This window comes from Falco cherrug, chromosome 12 (genome assembly GCF_023634085.1).
Source record: "Falco cherrug isolate bFalChe1 chromosome 12, bFalChe1.pri, whole genome shotgun sequence".
Classification (NCBI taxonomy): Eukaryota; Metazoa; Chordata; class Aves; order Falconiformes; family Falconidae; genus Falco; species Falco cherrug.
Window position 1 is genome coordinate 11,920,968 of NC_073708.1, and position 20,207 is coordinate 11,941,174.

A 20,207-nucleotide genomic window follows, 5' to 3' on the forward strand; every position below is an offset into this window, starting at 1 on the left:
AAATATTAATAGAGAACTCTGAGATTTGAAACACTATTTTCCTGCTTTCTGCTGCAACGGTAAGTGCTCAATAATTTTGTGAATTAAAAGTCAAGTACAAGCATGCAGAAAATGAGAATACAGTTACCAACTACATGTGAAAAGCATGGTTTAAATAACCTGTCAAACACAAACAGGAGCTTTCTAGCAGAAGCTGAGGAAGTCCAGGTTCCATGCAAACTTCCTTTTTCTTCATATACTACCTTTAATGTTAATTGGTTAATTATCACAGTAGTTTCTGAAAAATTTTATTTATTGGTTTTCTTTCCAGACGTTTGCTGAATTGTTACAAGTCCTGGTACTCATTGCTTGGTGGAGAGGCAGCAGTAATCTCTAGCTTTGTTTGGGATTTTTTTTGTGTTGGTTTTTTTTTTTTTTTTGTTTGAGTTTGTTGTTGTTTGTTTTGTGGTGATGTAAGATTTGCGTTTGTTTTAGAGCATTTATAATATTTGTGTGGCTATATGGCCAGTTTTACAGTATTTGGCTAATTGGTGTCAGCAGTTACATTCTCTCTTGTGTTTCGCAGTGTTAAAAATCAAAAGCAGCCTTTCGTAGAAATCTGTCTTTAATGTGTGTGTGTAAGAACACAGAGAGGCAGGGAGAAAAGGTCAAAGAAAAACATGAGAGGACTTTCCAGAGTTTCTGGAAGTAGATGATCAAACCAGTCATAAAGAATAAACCTTAAGAATTTACTACAAAAGAAGTTTGCAATAAAGTCTAATCCTGTATGTACCGATGTGGTATTTCCAGTCGCTTGTTTACAAGATCTGTTAACCAGAAGAGAAGCTAAATATACAACCAAGCATTGAAACAACATCTGGTCTAGCATGATCTACGCAAAAATTCAGCTGTTATTTTTAAGGATGTTAAGTACACCTTCATTTTTTTTTAACCTTTGGCTATTGTCTAGTTTTCACTAATTATAACAGGTAATGAGCCAGTGTTTTGCAGTTTCATTGTCTAGGGACATAGTTTGAAGATATAAAAGCATAGTTAAGTTACTCAAGAAGCTGAAGTTTAATACAGAAAAAAGTGAACATGCAGAGAAATCACCTTTTGTCTTTTAGTAAGAATTTTAAATCTGGAGTTAATATGCTGATGCTTTAGTACACAAAACTTATTTCACAGTTGGCAAGACACAAATATTTACAGATTTCAGTGGGAGCTCCTCCAGGCGTTAGCAAGAAAGAGGACACTGAAAACATTGAAATAAATGGATGGCACTGTCAATTTTCTGTCCTCATCTGGGAGTCTTCGAAAAGGCTCAGGCAGTATGGCATTCCTACAGCTTGTAGAGTGGTTTGCTCATTTTCTGCTCTTAAGTAGCTGCACGTGATAGCATACAGATGCAGAGGCAGCAAAGTTGCGGGAGAAGGGCGACTCTCAGAGTTACTTACGTTGACAGCCCAAGCTGTGCCAGATATATCCCGGCAGACATTTATCACATTTAGGCCCTGATGTTCCCTCCTTACACTCACAAAATCCTCTGTCATTACAGCGATCATGGACTGAACCAAAAGGGTTACAATAACAGTCTGCAGAAACAAGACAACACATACACACTGGATTCAGGTCTACACGTGGTGACAATTCATTCAATACCAATAAAGGGTGCATTTCCAGTGCTAAAGGTAAAGGAAGACTGTCTGTTAAGGGTATCTAGAGTAGTGAATATAACTAGTATAGGTCCATTTGTTTGTTTGCATATGTCGTTTCAGGAAGATACATTTTATGACGTGAAGAGAAAAAGTAAACAGGAAGATATAAAGGCAGAAGATACCATGGTCTTTGAGGATAAGTGATTGTAACAGATCCTCTTTTGGTAAGAATATTTTTGACAATTTAATGAACATTAGAAAAGCTTTGTATAGCATGGATATATCAATGTGCCATCAGGGTGAAATGGTTCGCATTATTAAAATAGACTTGTCCATATTACTCAATATTTCGGAAGTGCTGAATGCCTTTCAGGGCTATATAAATGCACTTTACTGATTTCCAAGATAGTCTTCCTTTATAGTTTTGAGCAGCAGCAAAATTTATGTGGATATCTGCTATTAAATTGATGAGATTGTATTTATCAGTGATGTTGTTAAACCTTTTACATATTCCACAATGAAAAGCTTGAGGTGAGCACTAATGTAATGCAAAACTTATCAGAACTGGCTTTATGCTGCCATTTTCATTTCTCTCACCTCCCAGTGGGCAGATGGAAAATGCAATGAGGCTCATTCCTTGCTGTATATTTTCCACATGTGTTCACCTAATTAAAAAATGACTAGGGTAACCCATTTCCTCCCACAACACTTACTGTGTTGTTCATTCACAGCCCTTTTTTTTCAGATGTGATTACAATATCTGTGTTCAGCTTTCAGCTAGCTGAACGAAGACAAGACAGTAGCTAGCAGAGCTCATATTTGGCACTCCTGTTCTTCAGTTTTGGGTTGTTTGTGTTTTGTTTTGGCTTTTTTTTTTTTTTTTTTTTGAAATGAAGGGCTGTATCTTATTTGTACATAGACCCACGTAGACCCAGAGTAACTCCACTGTCAACTGAGACCACAGACACATGTTGGCAGCATCTGCTCTCTGCTGTTATTGAAGGCTAAAGATAAACAAATCGATTCCTGAATCTGGGCAATCTGCTGTGAGTCTGGCTTTATATGTCTGTCAAGCAGTGCTACTTTGATGACTACCTTTGGCAATTGTTCCCTAGCATTAGGTTAAACCTCAGCAATATTGTAAACAACAACATGAAGTTGAACTGGGAAATAAAAGATAAAAAACAAATCCAATGGAAAAACTGTTAATAGGAAAAAAATTACCAGGAAGACATTTGTCATCTGTTGTCTCAGTGTTTATTAACTATAAATTACAGATGGCACTTTGAACATTTGGCATGCTGAAGAAGAATAGTTACCTTTGGCAAACGGAGTTCCACAATAATAATAGTTAATTAGCTAGCAACATTCATTAATGAAGTTGAAAAGTGACACGCCAAAAATACTGTGCAAGGCTGAGCAGAATTATAGCACAGTGAGTGCCATTTGAAAAGCTGGCAATTCTGATGTTAATCACATGGATGTAAACAGGCATAGAACTGAGATAAATATTGGATGCAAGAAGTAAAATTTCCTTGAAGAGTTTTTATAGAAAACCTTGAAAGACAAAAAACTTGGAATTATGTTAGAAACAGAGGGCCCGATTCTTGTACGTGAAAAAGAGCTTAGTTGGACATAATGGAGTTACAGTGATTTAAACCAAGTGTTTGCGAAAGAAACGTATGGACTATGATATTGAATGTTATAGATACATTATATTTACCAGAGAACAAGAAACTGACCCTGAATCAGTGGAAGCTTTCCTACTGAACTCTATCACAGACATACATAAGAAGTACTTGGCCCTTATTGTGCTGTTTAAGGGTAAGTAGGTAGTGGAAACAAAACTTTAAGCCAGGCCCTTTTACAAAAGTAGATGTTCAAATCAGAACACCAGACAGACCCAGTAACCTTTAGTAACTGAATCTAGCCTCCACCTTTCCCAATACACAGTTGATGCTACAGGCACATAGTCTACCGAGGTCCACTGAACATCCAGACTCATTGTCCAACACAGTATCACAAGTTTTGGAACTCTTCCCAAGACCTGCTAAATACTTAAGGCACTGAAAAGCTCAAAAGCCACAATTCCAGTGTACCGCAGGGAGGCAGTGAGTATCTCCAACGCCCTTACAACAAAAGGTTATTAAATAACATTAAATTAACATTCCAAATAAGCAGACCACACACCAGGTTCCAGGGCAAGGAAAAAAACCTCTGCAGATCTGAACTGCAAAGGAATTCTCCTCCTAATCTCCATCTGGTGACTGTCTGAAGGATGGGCAGATGACAGTAGTAGTCAACTGTTCACTGAGATTCACTGTATCAGTGTGATGCTGCCAACAAACCACAATGAAAATAAGTAAAAAAGGAGGTTAGGAAAATGGGCTGAAGCTTGCAGGCCTGCTACTTATCAGTCTGGGTTGACAGTGGCTACAGGACAACTCTTAGGGTTCATTTAACCATGTATCATTAGGGTTTCTAAAGGTCTCCTAGGCGTTAGTTGAAGCTTAAGCCTAAGTGACTGCCAGGTTGGCGTATATGTGTGACAATTATTACCATTTCAGTATTTATGTAGTTAGGCAAAGGAAATGTTTTATTACTCTGGGTCTACTTGGTGGTTTCCATGCTATCCATGCTTGTCAGTGTGTGTATTCACTGAAATAAAGAGTTATTAAGACCTTGTAGAAATAAAAAGCTCTTCAAGTTGTTAAATTCTTTTTCACTGTAAGCATGTCGAGTGAACGATTTTTAACTTTAAAATACCTTGATTTATTTAGAAACTGTAGTTGTCCATATGAGGTAATTTTGCAGTTAACTGAGAAATCCACAGATTTTTGGTATTTCATTTTAGGGAATAAAATTTATTTAGCTTCTGAAGAAATTAAGGGCATAAAGTAATTAGATTTAAGCCCACTGTATAATGCATTGCATTTAGTTCACTGGTAAAAACCTTCTCAGTACTTCAGTTCCTTGTAACTTGTTAGTTTTAAAACTGAAATATTCTAAATTTTCTCCATTTAGTTAGCATCAGCTAAGATTCACAGATTTATTATCCATGCACTTACCATATATCTTTACAAAAACTATATAAACAGTTCTGATAAATCAGAGACAAAGCCCTGTTAGCTGTCATTAAACTAGCTTACTCAAACATTCTTTACTTTCCTACATATATGACTGAAGAGGAAAAAAATTAGCCTGGAAAAATTACTTTCATACAGGAATAAGATTTGCACATGTCACTGGATATCTGCTTATTAAAATGTTCATGCCAACAGTTCACTTGTACTTAAACCCCCAAACACTGCTTTTAAACTCAGAGAAAAGAGAAATGAGCATTTCCAATAGAGCAAGACTCTTTGTGCTTGACCTAGAAGGGTGGTGAATCCATCAGCTCTCTCAGAGGTGAAAATACTCTACATTTTGCCCAATTAAATCTTAGGAGCCCCGATTCAGGAAAGCACTTTAAGCACAAACTTCTCTGTTTTCTGAAAAGTGCTTAGGTATCTGCTTCACTTCGCTGACTTCAAACAAGAAGTAGCAAGAGTCTTCTTAAGTTGGCAAATCAAGTAGGATACATGCATTTTGTATATAGGATGGTCACTATGATCCTGAAAACATTTTTAGTCCAACGAGAATATTACTTATTTAAAACAAATTACCTAATATGTAGCAAATCAGGGTTTGATACTACAGCCATCTCACACGGTATAATTTTCATGGGAGCCCAAGAAGATTCTGTTTGCTTTAAGGTGGGAAAGTCAGCAAGTGAATTGTGTTACCATCTTTTTTTTTTTTTTCCTTCCTTTTTTTTAAAGGCTCTTGTTAAATTAAAGGTTTTTAGTTTTATTACTGTAGAGTCTGGGGATTTTCAAAGTGCACGGTTGTTTTTACCAAGACAGTTTAAATACATTACTTGCAAATTAATTTAAAATTTACTTATTTTTGACTCCTGGTTTATTAACAACCTTGCCTTACGTAGCTACAGCTGCTGTCTTAGCATTTCAGTGTACATGGGAAAACACTGAATGAGCTGATGAAAAATCCCAAATAGACTAATTTAGTGTCATATTCACTAGGCCTATTTAGGCGGCTGAAATTGTACAGCCCCGATGTCATATCAGTGATGTCAGTCACCTGCATCACACAAATATGAAGGACAGCAGGTTTTTCCCAGGAACATTCGATTGGGTTACTCTCCTCTGCACAGTCATACAAAATCATGACTTGCTTACTGAAGTTCAGCTTAAACTAATTAATGTCAAAGGAGATCATGCATTTTCTGAATGTGTTGCCAAGCAAAGTTAAAAGGAAGACACGTGAAATGCAGTGCGTGGATGGATCTGGCTGTTTATCACGAAATAAAATGTAAATCTGTCAGGCTGCAGAATGAACCAAATAACAGCAACCTGAACAGTTTCTAGCTTGAATCTCAGCAATGGATTATAAAGAATATTAAAATATAATTTATTCACCCATAGTCTGTTTTGGCATGAAAATATAACTACTCTTTCTTTCTGCTTCCTGGAAAATGGAAATAAAAGAAAAAAATCACAATGAAAATCCAGAACAGGTTCTACTGATGCTTAGGTCTACAGGAAACATCTAATGGAATTCTCCACCTCTGTTTGTTATTAGAATTGTGCCTTTTGTGGCTACGTATTAATTGGTGGCCATTGTATGAGGCTTCCTTTATTGTCTATGTTCGATCTTCACCTAGTGTCCTAACTTTTGCCATATCCTGTCTGTCATGACATGAGAACAACGTGTATTCTCCTAGTGTGATAAAATTTTTTATTTTTTTCCTAATACGCTTTTCATATTATGTTCTGACATTTTCTTTAATTCTGCGTTTTGGGTATTTAAAGCGGACGCTAGTTTTAAAGCACTGTTTTCACCTAGGCATCCCTTTTCTAAATTGACGTCATGTCAAACTGATTTGACAAATTCTTCTCCTAACCATGTGGGCATTGTTTCAGTTTCTCCTCTAAGGAGAGGGAAGGTAACGCTGCATTTATGGTCCTGTGCCTGGGAGGAGAACTAGCTGCAACATGTTTTAATGAAATTTAAGTGGATAAAAGGGGCTAATTAACACCACTCCTCATGTCCTACTGATGCAGTTGGCAACTTTTGTAGGTCTCCAGGCAAGTATTCAAGATTCTGTACTAATAATTCCGAAAGTTACAGTGGGAACAGGTATTTATGACTCAACCCTTCAGTTTTCACACATGCAACTGCAGCGTGGCTCCCTCCTGTGGAAGGACAGCACGACCAACCTCGGGAGCTCCCGAGGAAAGTCTGCCCAGGACCCTCAGCCAGGGAGGTTCATCATCATACACAGGTTCAAAATACCTCCTCAGGGCTACAGGGGCAATGGAAATGAGGTGAAAAGTCTACACAGATGTTCTTATCCATTGAAAAAGCTCATTCTGGCTCAACCGGCAAGTAAGCAGCAGTGGTCCCTAGCAGCTGCCAGTAACTGAAAAGGCACAGAAGAAAAGCCGCAAGTATCCCGGGACTGACCTATGCACACATTTTCATCGTCCAGCTCTGCAGAAGCATTTCTGAAGTAGCCAAGCCTGCATAACTCACAGTGCTGACCTCTAGTGTTGTGCTTACAGCTCACGCAAATGACCGTATTGAGCAGCTCGATGTAACTGCACCGGTTGGAGTGCCCGAAGCATTCACAGTCTTTCAAGGAAGAACAGAAATGTATACAAAATGTATACAGCAGCAGAGTAATAGCACATTACATGCTTAGTAAAAATGAACCATGAACAGAAGTATGAATGAATGGCACATACACGTTAATCAATGTGTAACATGGACAACAGCAGATGTTTATCTGCAATGAAAGTGAAGTTTGTTTCAGGCAGGTTAGCGTGACCTGACAACCATAGCATGACGTCGAAGGTTGGCTGTTGTTGGCAGACCTGATGGAACTGAAGCATTTGCAGTTGTAAACCTTTCAGGGGTACTGGAGGCTTGGTTTCCGCTGATAGAAATGCACGTCTTTTTGCACGTTTGAGATGAACATAAACCAAGACCCAGGAGAAACTTCCTCATATTAAAAATGTTAAATACAGTGGACAAAATTGTCAAACTTCATCATGCTTAAATCCACAACTCAAAGTAGAATAAAAGCTTTGTTCTGACGTAAATGGTGAGTATTCAAAAATACAGCTGAACTTGGGGTGCTGTAACTGGTAGAAACCTTGGGAACTTTGGTTTTAAGACTAAACAAATCTCTAGTTTGACAATTTTGGCCAGCACCTCCTAAAAAAAAAAAAAAAATTAACAGAGAAGAATAGGAAGGAAAAGAGGGTGTTATTTGGGAGCTACTTCTACTGCACTTCTGAGGTAAGCATTAACCCATTTTTATACTCTGTGATGAAAAACAATTGGGCCAGAAAAGATCACAACAATTCTGAAAAGTGTACTGAATAGAAAGCATGGTTACTGCAGCCATCTGAAATGCAGCTGGCATGACAGTTGCTTTTTGAAAACCCCTTCATTAAGTGCAGAACGCTAGTGCCTTTTAGTCTTTAATGACAAGCAATGTTTGGGTTTATGCAGAAAGGAGAAACTAGAAATGTATCAATATCGTTATAGAAGGCACAGCTATGCTTTGTGTAGAAAGCTTGTGTAAGTCTGATCACTCAGCTCTGAGATTATGAGCCCAGAATGAATGCAGAAAAGGTTATTGGGATGTTCAGAGAAGTAGAGAGCCTATTTAAAAAGTGAAGACTAGGATAATTTGGCTTGTTTAGTCTAGGAAACTGAAGACAGGGGATATCGCTGGGCTATAAATACATCAAGGAGATAGCCTTCTCCCATCCCAAGTGAGTATCTGCGCTAATGGACAATACTGGCACAAGAACAAATGGCTGTTAACTGGCCATTGAGAAATTTCAACTGGAAATTAGGAGATGGTATCTAGCTATTAGGGCACTGAGGTTCTGGAGCGCTCTTCCAATTCGTAGCAAAAACACTGATGCTTTAGAGATGTAGTTTGTTAACTGCTGAAAGAGATTACAGTATGCTTCCTGCAGTAATGGAGTTCTGGATGCAGTGACTTGGAAGGGCTTCAAGGTCTTGAAGTTAACTTGGCCTGTAATTAGATAAGGCTGTAGCAGAGGGTATAAAATGTTTCCGTACGTGACAGGGGCCAAGCTGCCCGTGCTGCCTTTCGTATGGCATGCTGCCGATTATGCTGGGGCACCTAATGAGCCCACTGATTGTTGGCGTAGGCATCAGATACAATATTTGTGCCGGTCTGTATTTTTATAAAGAAATAACAATACCAGGACACATTTATGAGTATGTTATACACAATTCTTATATATTTTTTAGGCTGTTGTCTGATGTAGTGGACTGTAAATAGATCACATCTTTTCTTATGCTGTACATCACTTAGCACAACATATGTTTCAATATTGAGAGCTGCCTTTCTGCTGCCAGGAAACATTAATTCAGTTTATATATATACACATTGGGTCAACATATATGCATTCTTATTCTCTTCCATGTTATACTGCTAAACCAACATTTTGTGGTTCATGCCTATCTGATAGTTTTGATGTCTGTAACTGCTGGAGTACGGTAAAACATTTGGTGTATCAGTCTAAGTATGTTACCACTTGACATAACTGAGTGGGGAGGAAAAAAGTGTTAATGTTTGTTGTCTTTTGCAGCTGGTCAGTGTGATTCAGCATCTCAGCCAGCCACCCAGCAGCATTTCTTCCCTAGTATATCCATCTTGCTTGAGTAAAAACTGCCTGTGTGGGGCAGAGGCAACAGATCTAAAAGTGGAAACTAGCACTAGCAAACAAGAGTCACAGGGAAAATTGTTACTATTTGTAAGTTTTTGTGTGTTTGGTTTTTAAAATAAGAAAGGCTGGTTAGTGATAAGCAATCTGATCCTTCTGAATCTCAGCCAGAAGCAAAGCTGTCTTAGTCTCTCTGGCAAAGGACTCGTCTTCTGTTACCATTAGGCAATTTGTTTTGGTGAGATGATACCATACTAGTGTGTTTGTCAGACTTGCAGCTAAACATAATCATACTGTAGGTGAATTTAGAGGAAATAATCTACCTTGTTTTTCAAATCAGTAACAGGCTGCAGAATACTACATTTTTATGTTTCAAAAATATGCAGACTATAAAGAAGTGCCAGTAGATCAGACTATGCTACATCATCTTTTGTGTTTAAAGTAGCAGAAAGAAATTGAGAATGTTCTGTGAATGAATGGCACTACTTCCACTCTGAAATTGCGATATGACCTTCAGTAATATTACTGCTACACATAATTAGCCATTACAAAAGCACAGGAAACAAAGCTGCACATAAAGTAATTCACTCTGTAACAGGCCTTGTTACAAAGTTATGATTTGGACTCAAGAAACATCTATTAATTATGAAGGACTTAGTTTGATGTACACGCATGCTCCTAACCGTATGCAGAAGGACTAACCAAGTTCAGGTGTGGCTCATCAATGTTAAAGGTAAACAATGAGACCAGTTCTTATACTTGGCTGCATTCTTACTGGTCCTGCTCTTTTGTAACAACTGTGCTGTGTGAAAGAAAGCCTTAGTCTCCAAGTTAACTTATACTAAGATACAGGAAACGTCTACGAATCTTGATCATCTGACTGGTAAATGCTACATGGTGTAGAAAAAAAACCTAGTTAAGTAAAAAACAGTCTAACATCTGATCCAAGATTGGCAATGGTGCAAAGAAAAAAAAAAAAAAAGCCACGGCAAGTAACGATTAAATCAAATTTTTAATAATTTTTGCTTCTCCCTACCTCTTCCCGCATTTTGCTAGTGCAGTAATATGAACCTATTTTGCTTACTGCTCTTGGCCTGATAAGTGAATAATTTTTACATCCCTCTGCGTTTATTAAGAGAGCTATGTAAAGGGTCTTCATATGACTGAAATGGAATGATTTTTACCACTGGCTACATGAGGTGCCACACTAAACCAGTCAAACACAGTGTATAGATCTGCATTCAGCATTATGCCAGCTGGGATGCTGATACCTGTCAATGCTGTATGGCCCTTCCAGCTTTATCATGTGGCTCACCTTAACCAGCACACCAAGACCAGAAAAAAGCCTGCTTATTAGAACTGTCAGAAGCACAGCTTAAAGTTTTTGGGTATGTGCCTCTGGCGAGCAGCCCAAGCACCTTCATACACTGGCAAAGCCACGCAATCACTGAGATGGGGGGAGAAGTATAAAAATCAGATGGTTTACCAACAATGAAACAACGTGAGCTTACAGTGCTAGAAAATGCTGCTTTCAGTTTTGAGTACTGCATGTCAGAAAAGGCACAGGTAAACCGGAGACGGTTTAAAGCTATTAACAAAACGGAGTAAATGATTTGGCAAATAAAACCTCAGAGGAGAGGCAAAGATAGTTAGATAGGTTTAACATGAAGGGAGAAGGGAGAAGAGATAGCCACGTTAGATTTGAGAATTGGCTTTGGATGATCCAGGAATTGTCAGCTTCCTTGTTGACTCACAGAAGGACTGGCTCTATGAGCCTGTAAAGACAATGCAGTGATTCTATTGCAACGATCTTGATCCCACTGTAAAAAGCCTGATAAAACTGCCCATTGAAGGAGGCTCATAAAGAGGCTGATCGTCTTAAGAGTTTTGTTTCTACAAATTCAGTACTTTTTTTCCCTCCCATTATAATGCTATGCATTTACATCTTTGAGGTGACATTCTATCGTGCTGTGGGGACAAGGTTCAGCTGAAGCTTCAGCTGCGACCAATAAAACACAAAACATCATCACATGAAACAATGGTAAACACATACAGAAGGGAAGCATATTTTTTAAACTAAGACAGGTAATGCATGAGACATCTATCAGTGTCATTCTCTAATTAAAAGCACAAAGAGTGTTTCAAGAAAAGTGCATTCAGAAATCATTACAGTGTTTTTCTTTTTCATTTTCCAGTAACTATGTGCTCCTCCCCTATACACTAACAAAAGGCAAACAAAGGAGATTTCACTGTAACCTTAGAAATGACCTGCTTCATAACAAACAGTATGGATCATCATCATGATCTCATCTAATGGGTCAAACTAAGTTCAATCATTTGTTAATATCCCTATTCCTTGTTAATATGTATTTCATGAATAATGAGATAATCACAATAGCTACAGAAAGACAAAACATCTGCATACATACTCTTTACAGATAAATTGATCAGGAAAAACAATGAGAGGATCTCAGGGTTCAGACTGTGAACGATAGATATGCAAATGAAACGGGTTGCCTGTAAGTCAGAGGGAATATTGGCATCCTTCATTATGCCTATATAATTCCATTATTTTAATAAACCACTGAAACATCAGTTCAAAATGTAATGCCTACGCTCTGAATTTGCACACTGTTACAATAAAATGAAGATGTAAGGCGCACTTACAATGCATTAAACGACATAACTATGCATTACACTCCATGGCATTTACAGACACTACTTGAGGATACGGACAATTGACGTTTTATGTATTGTTTGCCCTCAACAAATCTGCTTATGTATCCTCTTTTACAATTTATGCATATTAGTGAGGAAAACAAGACTCTAGCAAACATTTGCTTTCTAGTCAATGATCTGAATGGTCATATTCATACATTTAACTCCTTTAAAAACAAATGCCATGTCACTTCGTATGCCAGCAGCAACTGTCTAAGAAGCGTATTTATTTTCCTTGTATGGCTTATGTTTATGCGACTTAATGCTTCTGTTGTTGTCAATGAAGATGCCTCACCAGTAAGCTGATGGGTACACTTCACAGATATTCCAGATTCATACAGTGCAATGTTTTCACAACACAGAGCACTATGGAATCACTGTATGAATCCAAGAATTCCTACCTCTCTTGTGGTTTGCAACTTGAACAGAAGAAACAGTTGACATAGCTAATTTGGGAGCAACTGGACAGGTAATAAAATGAACAGTAAATTAGAAAAGGTATCATATAGAAACAAATCAAAAGATTAAAATAAACTTTTTTATTTTCTAACTTATAAAGTAACTTTAACCCTGGTTATTGTTTTATAAGGAAAGACTGAAAGTCAGGGAAAATGAGTTATGTACTATCTACTATTGAATCACTTGAGCTGTAATATCCAAGATAAAGAAAGGGAATGTAATTCACATCTATACACTTTGGCAGTTTTGTGTTAGAGGTTATTTGATGATTTCTCCCAATCCCTGACCAATGATGACTATATGGTAACCAGAGTGGTCTGCAAAGGGTTTTATTAAATTTGTATAAAAATTTATTCTGGCCTAATAGCATAAACAAAGAAAACACCATTAACAATATTAGGTATAGGCAGATTTCTGTAATTATTCTCTTCATATGCTATCCTTGATGGAAGTATTTTATCTACTATACATGTTAAACATTGTTACAATGTGCTGCAAATACAAAAACTGACTAGAAAAGCTTGTAAGTTTTTGTGTTTTGTGCTCCCTCTTGAAACATCGGAACTAAATTTGCTATAACTCTTATTTTTGAGGAAGAAGGACTGAATAATTTTCTGTTCAAGACTCATTTTGCAATGAAGTTAAGTCTCAGATCACAAGCAGTATAATTAAGCTATGAAATCCATTAGAAGTGCTAAGTATCATTTAACTGGGAATGTTTTGATTTAAAATTCCTGTGAATAATGCAGGCTACTCCTTACAGAAAGCAGAGGAGCAGAGATCAATCTGTTGTTTTTTGTTTTGTTTAAGGAACGCATGCAAAAGCTTGGAAAATGTACCATGAGCTAAATGAAGTTACTGAAAAGCTAAGCATAACTTCATCAGGGATATTTAATTTAAAATATATGTAAATAATGAGAACTAAAGTACATCGTTAATCCTTATAGAGAGCACAAATCCACTAGTATTTTCTATTTTGTTGGGAACATAGAGACGTGCACATAAAACATGGTAGATTTTATAAGTCTGTGCGTATGTTTTGATTTGGTCATGGTGATCAATGGTTTTAACTATGGCCCTTCCCATGTAATTCCCCCCCAGATTCCCAATACATCTTGTTCAGTTTAGCAGCTATTTTCTAGATCACCTTTTCATTAACATTATTCTCCAGTTGTATGTGTTATAGCACAGAAAGGACACCCTTTGAACAGTCAAAGCAAGCCACAGGCCAGATTTCTGCAGGGATTTTTTGGGGAGTAAAGGGCAGTAAATAAGGAGAACAAAAGGACATTTTTTTTGTAATGAACTATCATTTTGAAATGTGAAGTATAGGCGAACATAACTTCAAGTAACACAGAATCTTACTTTTATTAGTCTTCTGTCTCTTTCAATGCTAATAATCATGCCACAGTCTGTCAGTAATTGTTTGTGTGGCACTCCAATCGTAGACTGCTATGAGTCTATCCTGCAGAGAACTTGCTTGTATTGTGGATGGCACACAAGCTGAGAATGCTTCTCAGCTCACTTGGGAAAACAAAGTGGAAACGAGACATTAAAAATGGGTTTGATGTAGACAATGACAATCTTTCCCACTCAAAAATCTCAGAACTTAGAATACAGGCTGTGCTGTCTAAACAAGTCCAACGTTATCCAGGGCTTTCTGTATATCAGTACTCATAATCTGTGCATCTACTTTTCCAGACTTTTCGCAGTAATGTGCACAATTTGAGTGTTGGAAGACTCCCTTTTCAGATAAGGTCTCTTTTATGGTTATTTTCTCACCGAGTAGCATTACTTGGCACCAGAAGAAAAATGAGTTGGATTATTGTTGTTACTACTTTTGCCACCACGTGGGACTCCTTCAAAACAATTTCAGTAACTTTAGACCACTAGGAATTTTACAGCATCCTACCTTGGTTTGGTTTAGAAACCTCAAGGGAAGAAATATTCGGCCATATCCTATCAAACTTTGGAGGATCTGCATGCATCAGGAAAAATCAGGTTTTGTTATTTACATCTGTGATATTGTTCTAAACAGGCAAGCATATGGACAAAGACACAGAATACAAACATCCATTACTGGACTAGTCTAGGTTGCACTTGAACAGTACATGACTCCACAGTGAACAAGAAAACAAGCAATTGATGATTCCCAAAACACCAAATGGACATAAAATACTGTGCGTAACAATGTATCTTCTGTGGTTTAAAATATATTTTTTGGTGATAGAAGATATCCTAGACCAATATATATGGTTCTAACACCAGGAACAAAACAGGAACATACTTTGGTAAAGCTGCTCTGCAGAGATAAAATGACAGTATCAGACAAATACGGATTTCTTACCAAAGACACATTATCTTATTGAAACATACTGTTTTAGGGCCTTTTGAGTGAATTATATATCTGTTATCAGAAGAAATACATTTACCAGTAGAGTGGGCCTTTTCTTTTGCTTTCTTACTTCTGTGTGTTCTGTTTCCTGTCGTCTCTGCTGATGTATTTTACAGTTTGATTTTTTTTTTTTTTTTGGTAAAAACATTAAATGTCTACATTTCTTAAAAGTCCTACATAATGTGTTACTTCCATGAAACATTTTGCCTCTCAGTGAAAGAATTAGCTATGTCTCTTTAGAGCTTCATCTCCTCTGGTCGATGTGTTTTGGGGCTGGAGCAGTGGGCAGTGATAACCCTTAGCAGAATGGGGAGTAAGTGAAGGGGACGGGGTTGTGTGTGGGGAGGAAAGAAAACTTTCCCTGATCTGGGAAAAGGTATTTATATTCTCCTTATTTTTCTGTTATAATATTTTCTCCTTTTCCATCTGCCTAGCTTTGAACATCAGATTTGGGCCACATTTTTATCGTCTTCTGTGAGTACTGCAGTGGTTGCATCCTTTCTGATCTGAACAGAATTTTCCTGGACAGCCACATCAGCCTACACAGCAGTGATATTCATGGGGAGAGGAAGGTGTGTCTCACTGTTATGTCCATCTTACTGGAAGACCTTCAGGGGAGCTACGACAAAAAAACTTGGGCTTCAAACATCTGATGTGGAAGGAGGGCATCCCATTCTGACCCACTTGTCAAGGGTGAAGACAAATGGGCTGAGTGAGGTTGGCTGTCCCCAAAGTGTTCCCACATAGAGAACCATTCAAGGAAAGGATGATGACCTGCACTGTGCCATTTACTGTTAGGTAGTCTTCTGAAAGTGAATCAGTCAAGTTGTGATATAATCACATCATTGCATCATATTCTTGCATTTTTGTGCTTTTCCCTATCAGTCAAGAAAACAGAAGGAAGAAAGACTGAGTCAGTTTGGTAGATTCTCAGACTACGTATTGATTAAAAGATAACCTGCTTCTGCCGGTCAGATCCACCAATTCACACACATAGGAAGTGCAAACACATTAGTCAGAGTGTATGACAAAAGGCATCCAAAAGCCGTACTTTCGGAGGTGGCATGATAACCCTAGCCCACTGAAAGACACTAATTCCATGCACCTGAGAGACCACCTTCCTCCACCTCCTGAAACATTGGCTGGCAACAGTTTCAAGCATACGCAAATTACTCACACAGTCAATTCACTGTTAAAATTTTGGTAGATTTAGGACACTTAAGCTTCACGTAAAGATTGTAAAGGGACTGGACATTAGAGAATGCATGTAAAAGTCATCTGGTAAAAAATGAAAAGCAATCTTTATTGACTACATTGTCCTGCTGTCCCCTGAGCCTTTTTTTTCTTTTAGCCATTGTGCAACGTTAGGGTTGTTGCAGAACACTTGTAATGTTTCAGACTGGAGCTTCCAGTATCCTACTTGTGTTGTTGAATACTGTGTAGGCATACTACACACCTACTACAAAATTTCACCTACTATAAAAAATTCACATCCATAATGGTCTTCAATTGAAATGGCCTAGGTATTAAGCAGAAGTAAAAGTAATAGTGTCAAAGCTTTGTAATGCCTTAGGACTAACCCTTGGAATAGCTGTATCAATAAACTGTAGGTCCCATATAGGAAATATATCAGATACTTTATATAATCTGATTCATATAATCAGTAACATTTCATATATAATCTTATTCTTATGATGATTTCCCCAAGTAATCTTTTGTCCAAATAAAATAATTATTTGTATGACAGAAAAATCAGTGTTACGTATTTCTTTGCAATCCTATAAATGCTATAGATCTGTGCTCATTTTAGCCAACTTACTTAAAAAAAAGGTTGTGACTTACTGCAAAATAATTAAAAATTCCCTGACCCTTTAGATTAGATTGCATTCAGCTGAGTTTCTTAATGGGCACCCACAACAATAAAGAGCATATTTACAGTGCCTGAAGATTACCAATTAAGTATTATTACTAGCAATGATTACTAGTTACTAGTGATAATTATAGCCATCTTAGAATGGACTTCTGGAGGTCATTTTTTTCCACCTTTTGCTCATAGCAGGGTCAACTTCAAAGTTAGCTGAGGTGGTTCAGGGTCATAGCCGGCTGACACCAGCTGCTGTCGTCAGTGTCTCTGGGATGCTTGGTAATGTCGTTAACGCTCCCAGAGAATTAATGCTTCTCTTATGTGCTGCTGCCTTTTTTTTTTTTTTTTTTTTTTTTTTTAAATCTTTGGTAAAAAGAGTATTTTTTTCTTATGTCCTTATTCATGAAATGTATTAACACCAAGATTACAGGTTTCTTGATAAAGGCCTTTCTTCTTATCTTTGAAATTTTCTGTTTTTTTAAATAATGAAGATGACTTCAGATGCTTTATCTGAAAAGGTATGTGAGATGTCCAAGTCAAAGAATGTTGACTGTCATTCCCACAAGAATATTGGAGCAGATGAGTCATCCTTTGAACAGGCACTGGGAAGATTCATTTAGCAGCTAGTTATTCTTTTATAGCAACTTGTGAAAATATTTCTAGTCCTCAATGATTGCCACTAAAGGTTTTATTTGTAAAGAAATTGACTAGATAAACCAAGCTTTTCCAGAACAATTCCATGTATGGACACTGTAGTGTGTAACTGAAGTCATTATTTGCCAGAGTAATTAATGAATTTTGGTATAGGTATTCTATAAGACATACTATGTAGATCTGCTGTAATATTATTCTATGACAGCTATTTTGGGTAAACAAGGCTACAGAAATGTGAAAGAGTTTCTAAAAGTGTATTTTAGTATTGTTATTTAGAAGTGAAGCTACTGTAGGCACCTGTGTCATATGACTGAGCAGAAAATTCGATATAACATTTTAAATTTGCATTGGAAATTTCTGTATTTTTAGTTACTATCATTCCAAAGCCAACTGTATGCAGGAAATAACAAGTGGGGAAAAAAAGTAATAATCTTGCTTTTGTGAACTAAGGAGAAACTGATTGCATTATATTTACTAGGTGTATGATAATTTCCTTTGGTGTGTCCCCCCCCCCCGGGGCCCCAATCCTTTTTTTGGATATACAGTATTGGAATTACCTATGGTATTAAATGAAGAAAATTTGCTCACATATTCACTGGAACTGCAGTCTGCACCGTGGGCTGCATCGTGGCTTCAGACTGGGGAACTAATGGAGATGAACGGGTAGTTCAGCCCGATGCCAGCCAGCCAGCTGCACGTGCAAAAGCCCTGTCATGGTGTTGGCAGAAATTAATCAGCACTTTGTTGGCTTCTCACTCCAACCAAGTACTGAGCTGGCAGTAAAATTAAAACGTATTCCCACCGGGAGGGGCTATCCCTTCACAAGGATGAAGAACGCAGGTGACGGAGTGTATGAGGTTGTGTCGCTGCCAGGGCACCTGCGCTCCACGGCAGACCAGCACATTGTCCTCTCCAAAACAGCTTCTGCTGACCCACTCCACGAAGAACGCATTTGCTGAAAATTGCTACTAATAAATCAGTAAGTCTTAAATAACGCTCACTAATGGCAGACAGGGAGCACTTGTGTTGACAACTATCATTACTTATTTAATTTATAATAACAATAAGGAGCCCTAGTGAGAGATTCCGATTAATATTTTTTTTTAACTTTCTTTCAACTTCTATTTAAAACACAAAAAAGCATTTAAAAAACTGTCAGCATAAGCTTAATGATTCTAGCAGAAGTCCATGTTTCTAGTCACAGAAAAACTGGCCTTGGTACTGCCTATTTTAAACCATGAGTATTTGAGAGTAAATACCTACTCTAAAATACAAGTATCTAATGAGCACAGTGCAGTTTTTATGACAGCATTTTTAGGTGTTGATATATGACAAAAAATTAGGAATAATAAAAAAATAATGCTCATTGAAATCAATAGCAGATTTAGTAACTGCTGGAATAATTGGTTGTGTTTATATGAGATGATATTCCATCACTTCTTACAATGATCACACTACCATTATTACAGCATTTCTATCTCTTTACTTCTGTTAAGTCATGATAACCTACCTCACATAAAATTTTCCTTTCAGCACTTTTGTAACACTGCAAAATCTAACCCATCGAAAGAGAAGAAATGCTTAAAAAGTTTTTGTAAAAAATCACCCCTTTATTAAGTTAAAAAAAAAAATACATGGCCAATGTTAGGCAATCTGTTTTGGAGCAATGTAGGAAGTTTCATACCTGTTCCTTTGAAGAAAGGAGAATTCTGCATATTTGTGAAGATGTGGTTGTTTTATGGCAGCTCCTCAGCCATAACAGCTTTTATAACTGTTGGAAGAATTTAAATGCAATTAGTCCTTTATGTGTCCACTTGTCTTGGAGTAAAAGAAAGTGATTTTTTTAGAGGCTTTTAAAAAAAACAATCCAATGATCCAGCTCTGGAAACTTTTAGATATCAGAAAAAAATCCACTGATTTTAACAAATGTGTTGGCTAATTTTCAAACTAATGAGGTCTGAGGGAGTATTCCTCAATTGTGAGTATTTCCACTCAAATATTTGCAAAAGTGAACAATGAATTCAAGTATTTTTGGAAGGAAATATTTAGATACTATCTCATGACAAAAAAAGTAAATTATTCTATTGATAGTTTCCAGGGGTTGTTCCTTTTTATTTTGATTGATTCTGCTTTTTCCTACAAAGATGCTGAAATTGGCTGGTTGATTAGGATTATTGTACAGTAATTCACAACGGAGAAAGAACAGTAAATCAAGATAATTTTTTAAAAATCAGAATGCCAATTTGGAAACCTTATTCATCCCTTATACTCTATGAAATGAACTGATTACATGCCTAAGGAACAGAAAGAAAAAGAGGAGAGGGTAAAATATAGAAGTGCATTTTTTGCTAGCAATTTCTCCCCAAGCTTTATTAAATTTTAAAATATCTTTATGGATCATGTCTGCTCTCTATAAACTTCCTTGAGTAACTGCAGCTAAACTTGCATATTGCAGGTGCAGTGTTTTGCACGGGTACCATAGTACATATTGAAAAGTTGATATCTTGTCTTCTATAGTGTCCTATCACTTCATTGTTTATTAAATGGTTGAAACAAAGATAACTGTGAACTAAAGTAACTTCAGATATGTTACAGCAAATCAAAAAAACATCAGAAAGACTGTTTGACTGATACACTGTTTCTAACTAACCCAAGATGATGCAGGTAAAGTGGGATAAGAAGGAGAAACAGTACGACACGGCCAGTGG

General features: G+C 37.2%; 1 protein-coding gene and 1 long non-coding RNA gene across 6 annotated transcripts in view; one reads left to right on the top strand and one right to left on the bottom strand.

Annotated features, from left to right (window-relative positions):
- Positions 1 to 20,207, bottom strand: part of NTNG1 (netrin G1) — a 158,797-nt gene that overhangs the window by 26,571 nt on the left and 112,019 nt on the right. For 2 of the 5 annotated variants that reach the window (XM_055724474.1, XM_027798175.2), the window contains exons 6-7: positions 14,499 to 14,564; positions 12,529 to 12,588 (exon numbers count right to left, since the gene is read on the bottom strand). The exons of 1 other annotated variant lie outside the window; for it this stretch is intronic. In XM_055724474.1, the coding sequence (XP_055580449.1) occupies positions 12,529 to 12,588; positions 14,499 to 14,564 (126 nt within the window). Of the gene's footprint in view, positions 1 to 1,436; positions 1,575 to 7,163; positions 7,332 to 12,528; positions 12,589 to 14,498; positions 14,565 to 20,207 lie in introns of all 5 variants that reach the window. 2 more of the 5 variants (XM_014287429.3, XM_055724475.1) reach the window with 2 other exon arrangements.
- On the top strand, positions 1,546 to 19,173 carry LOC114014464 (uncharacterized). Its single transcript, XR_003557946.2, has 3 exons — positions 1,546 to 1,670; positions 1,758 to 1,861; positions 15,416 to 19,173. It is a non-coding gene; the product is annotated as an uncharacterized LOC114014464 (long non-coding RNA).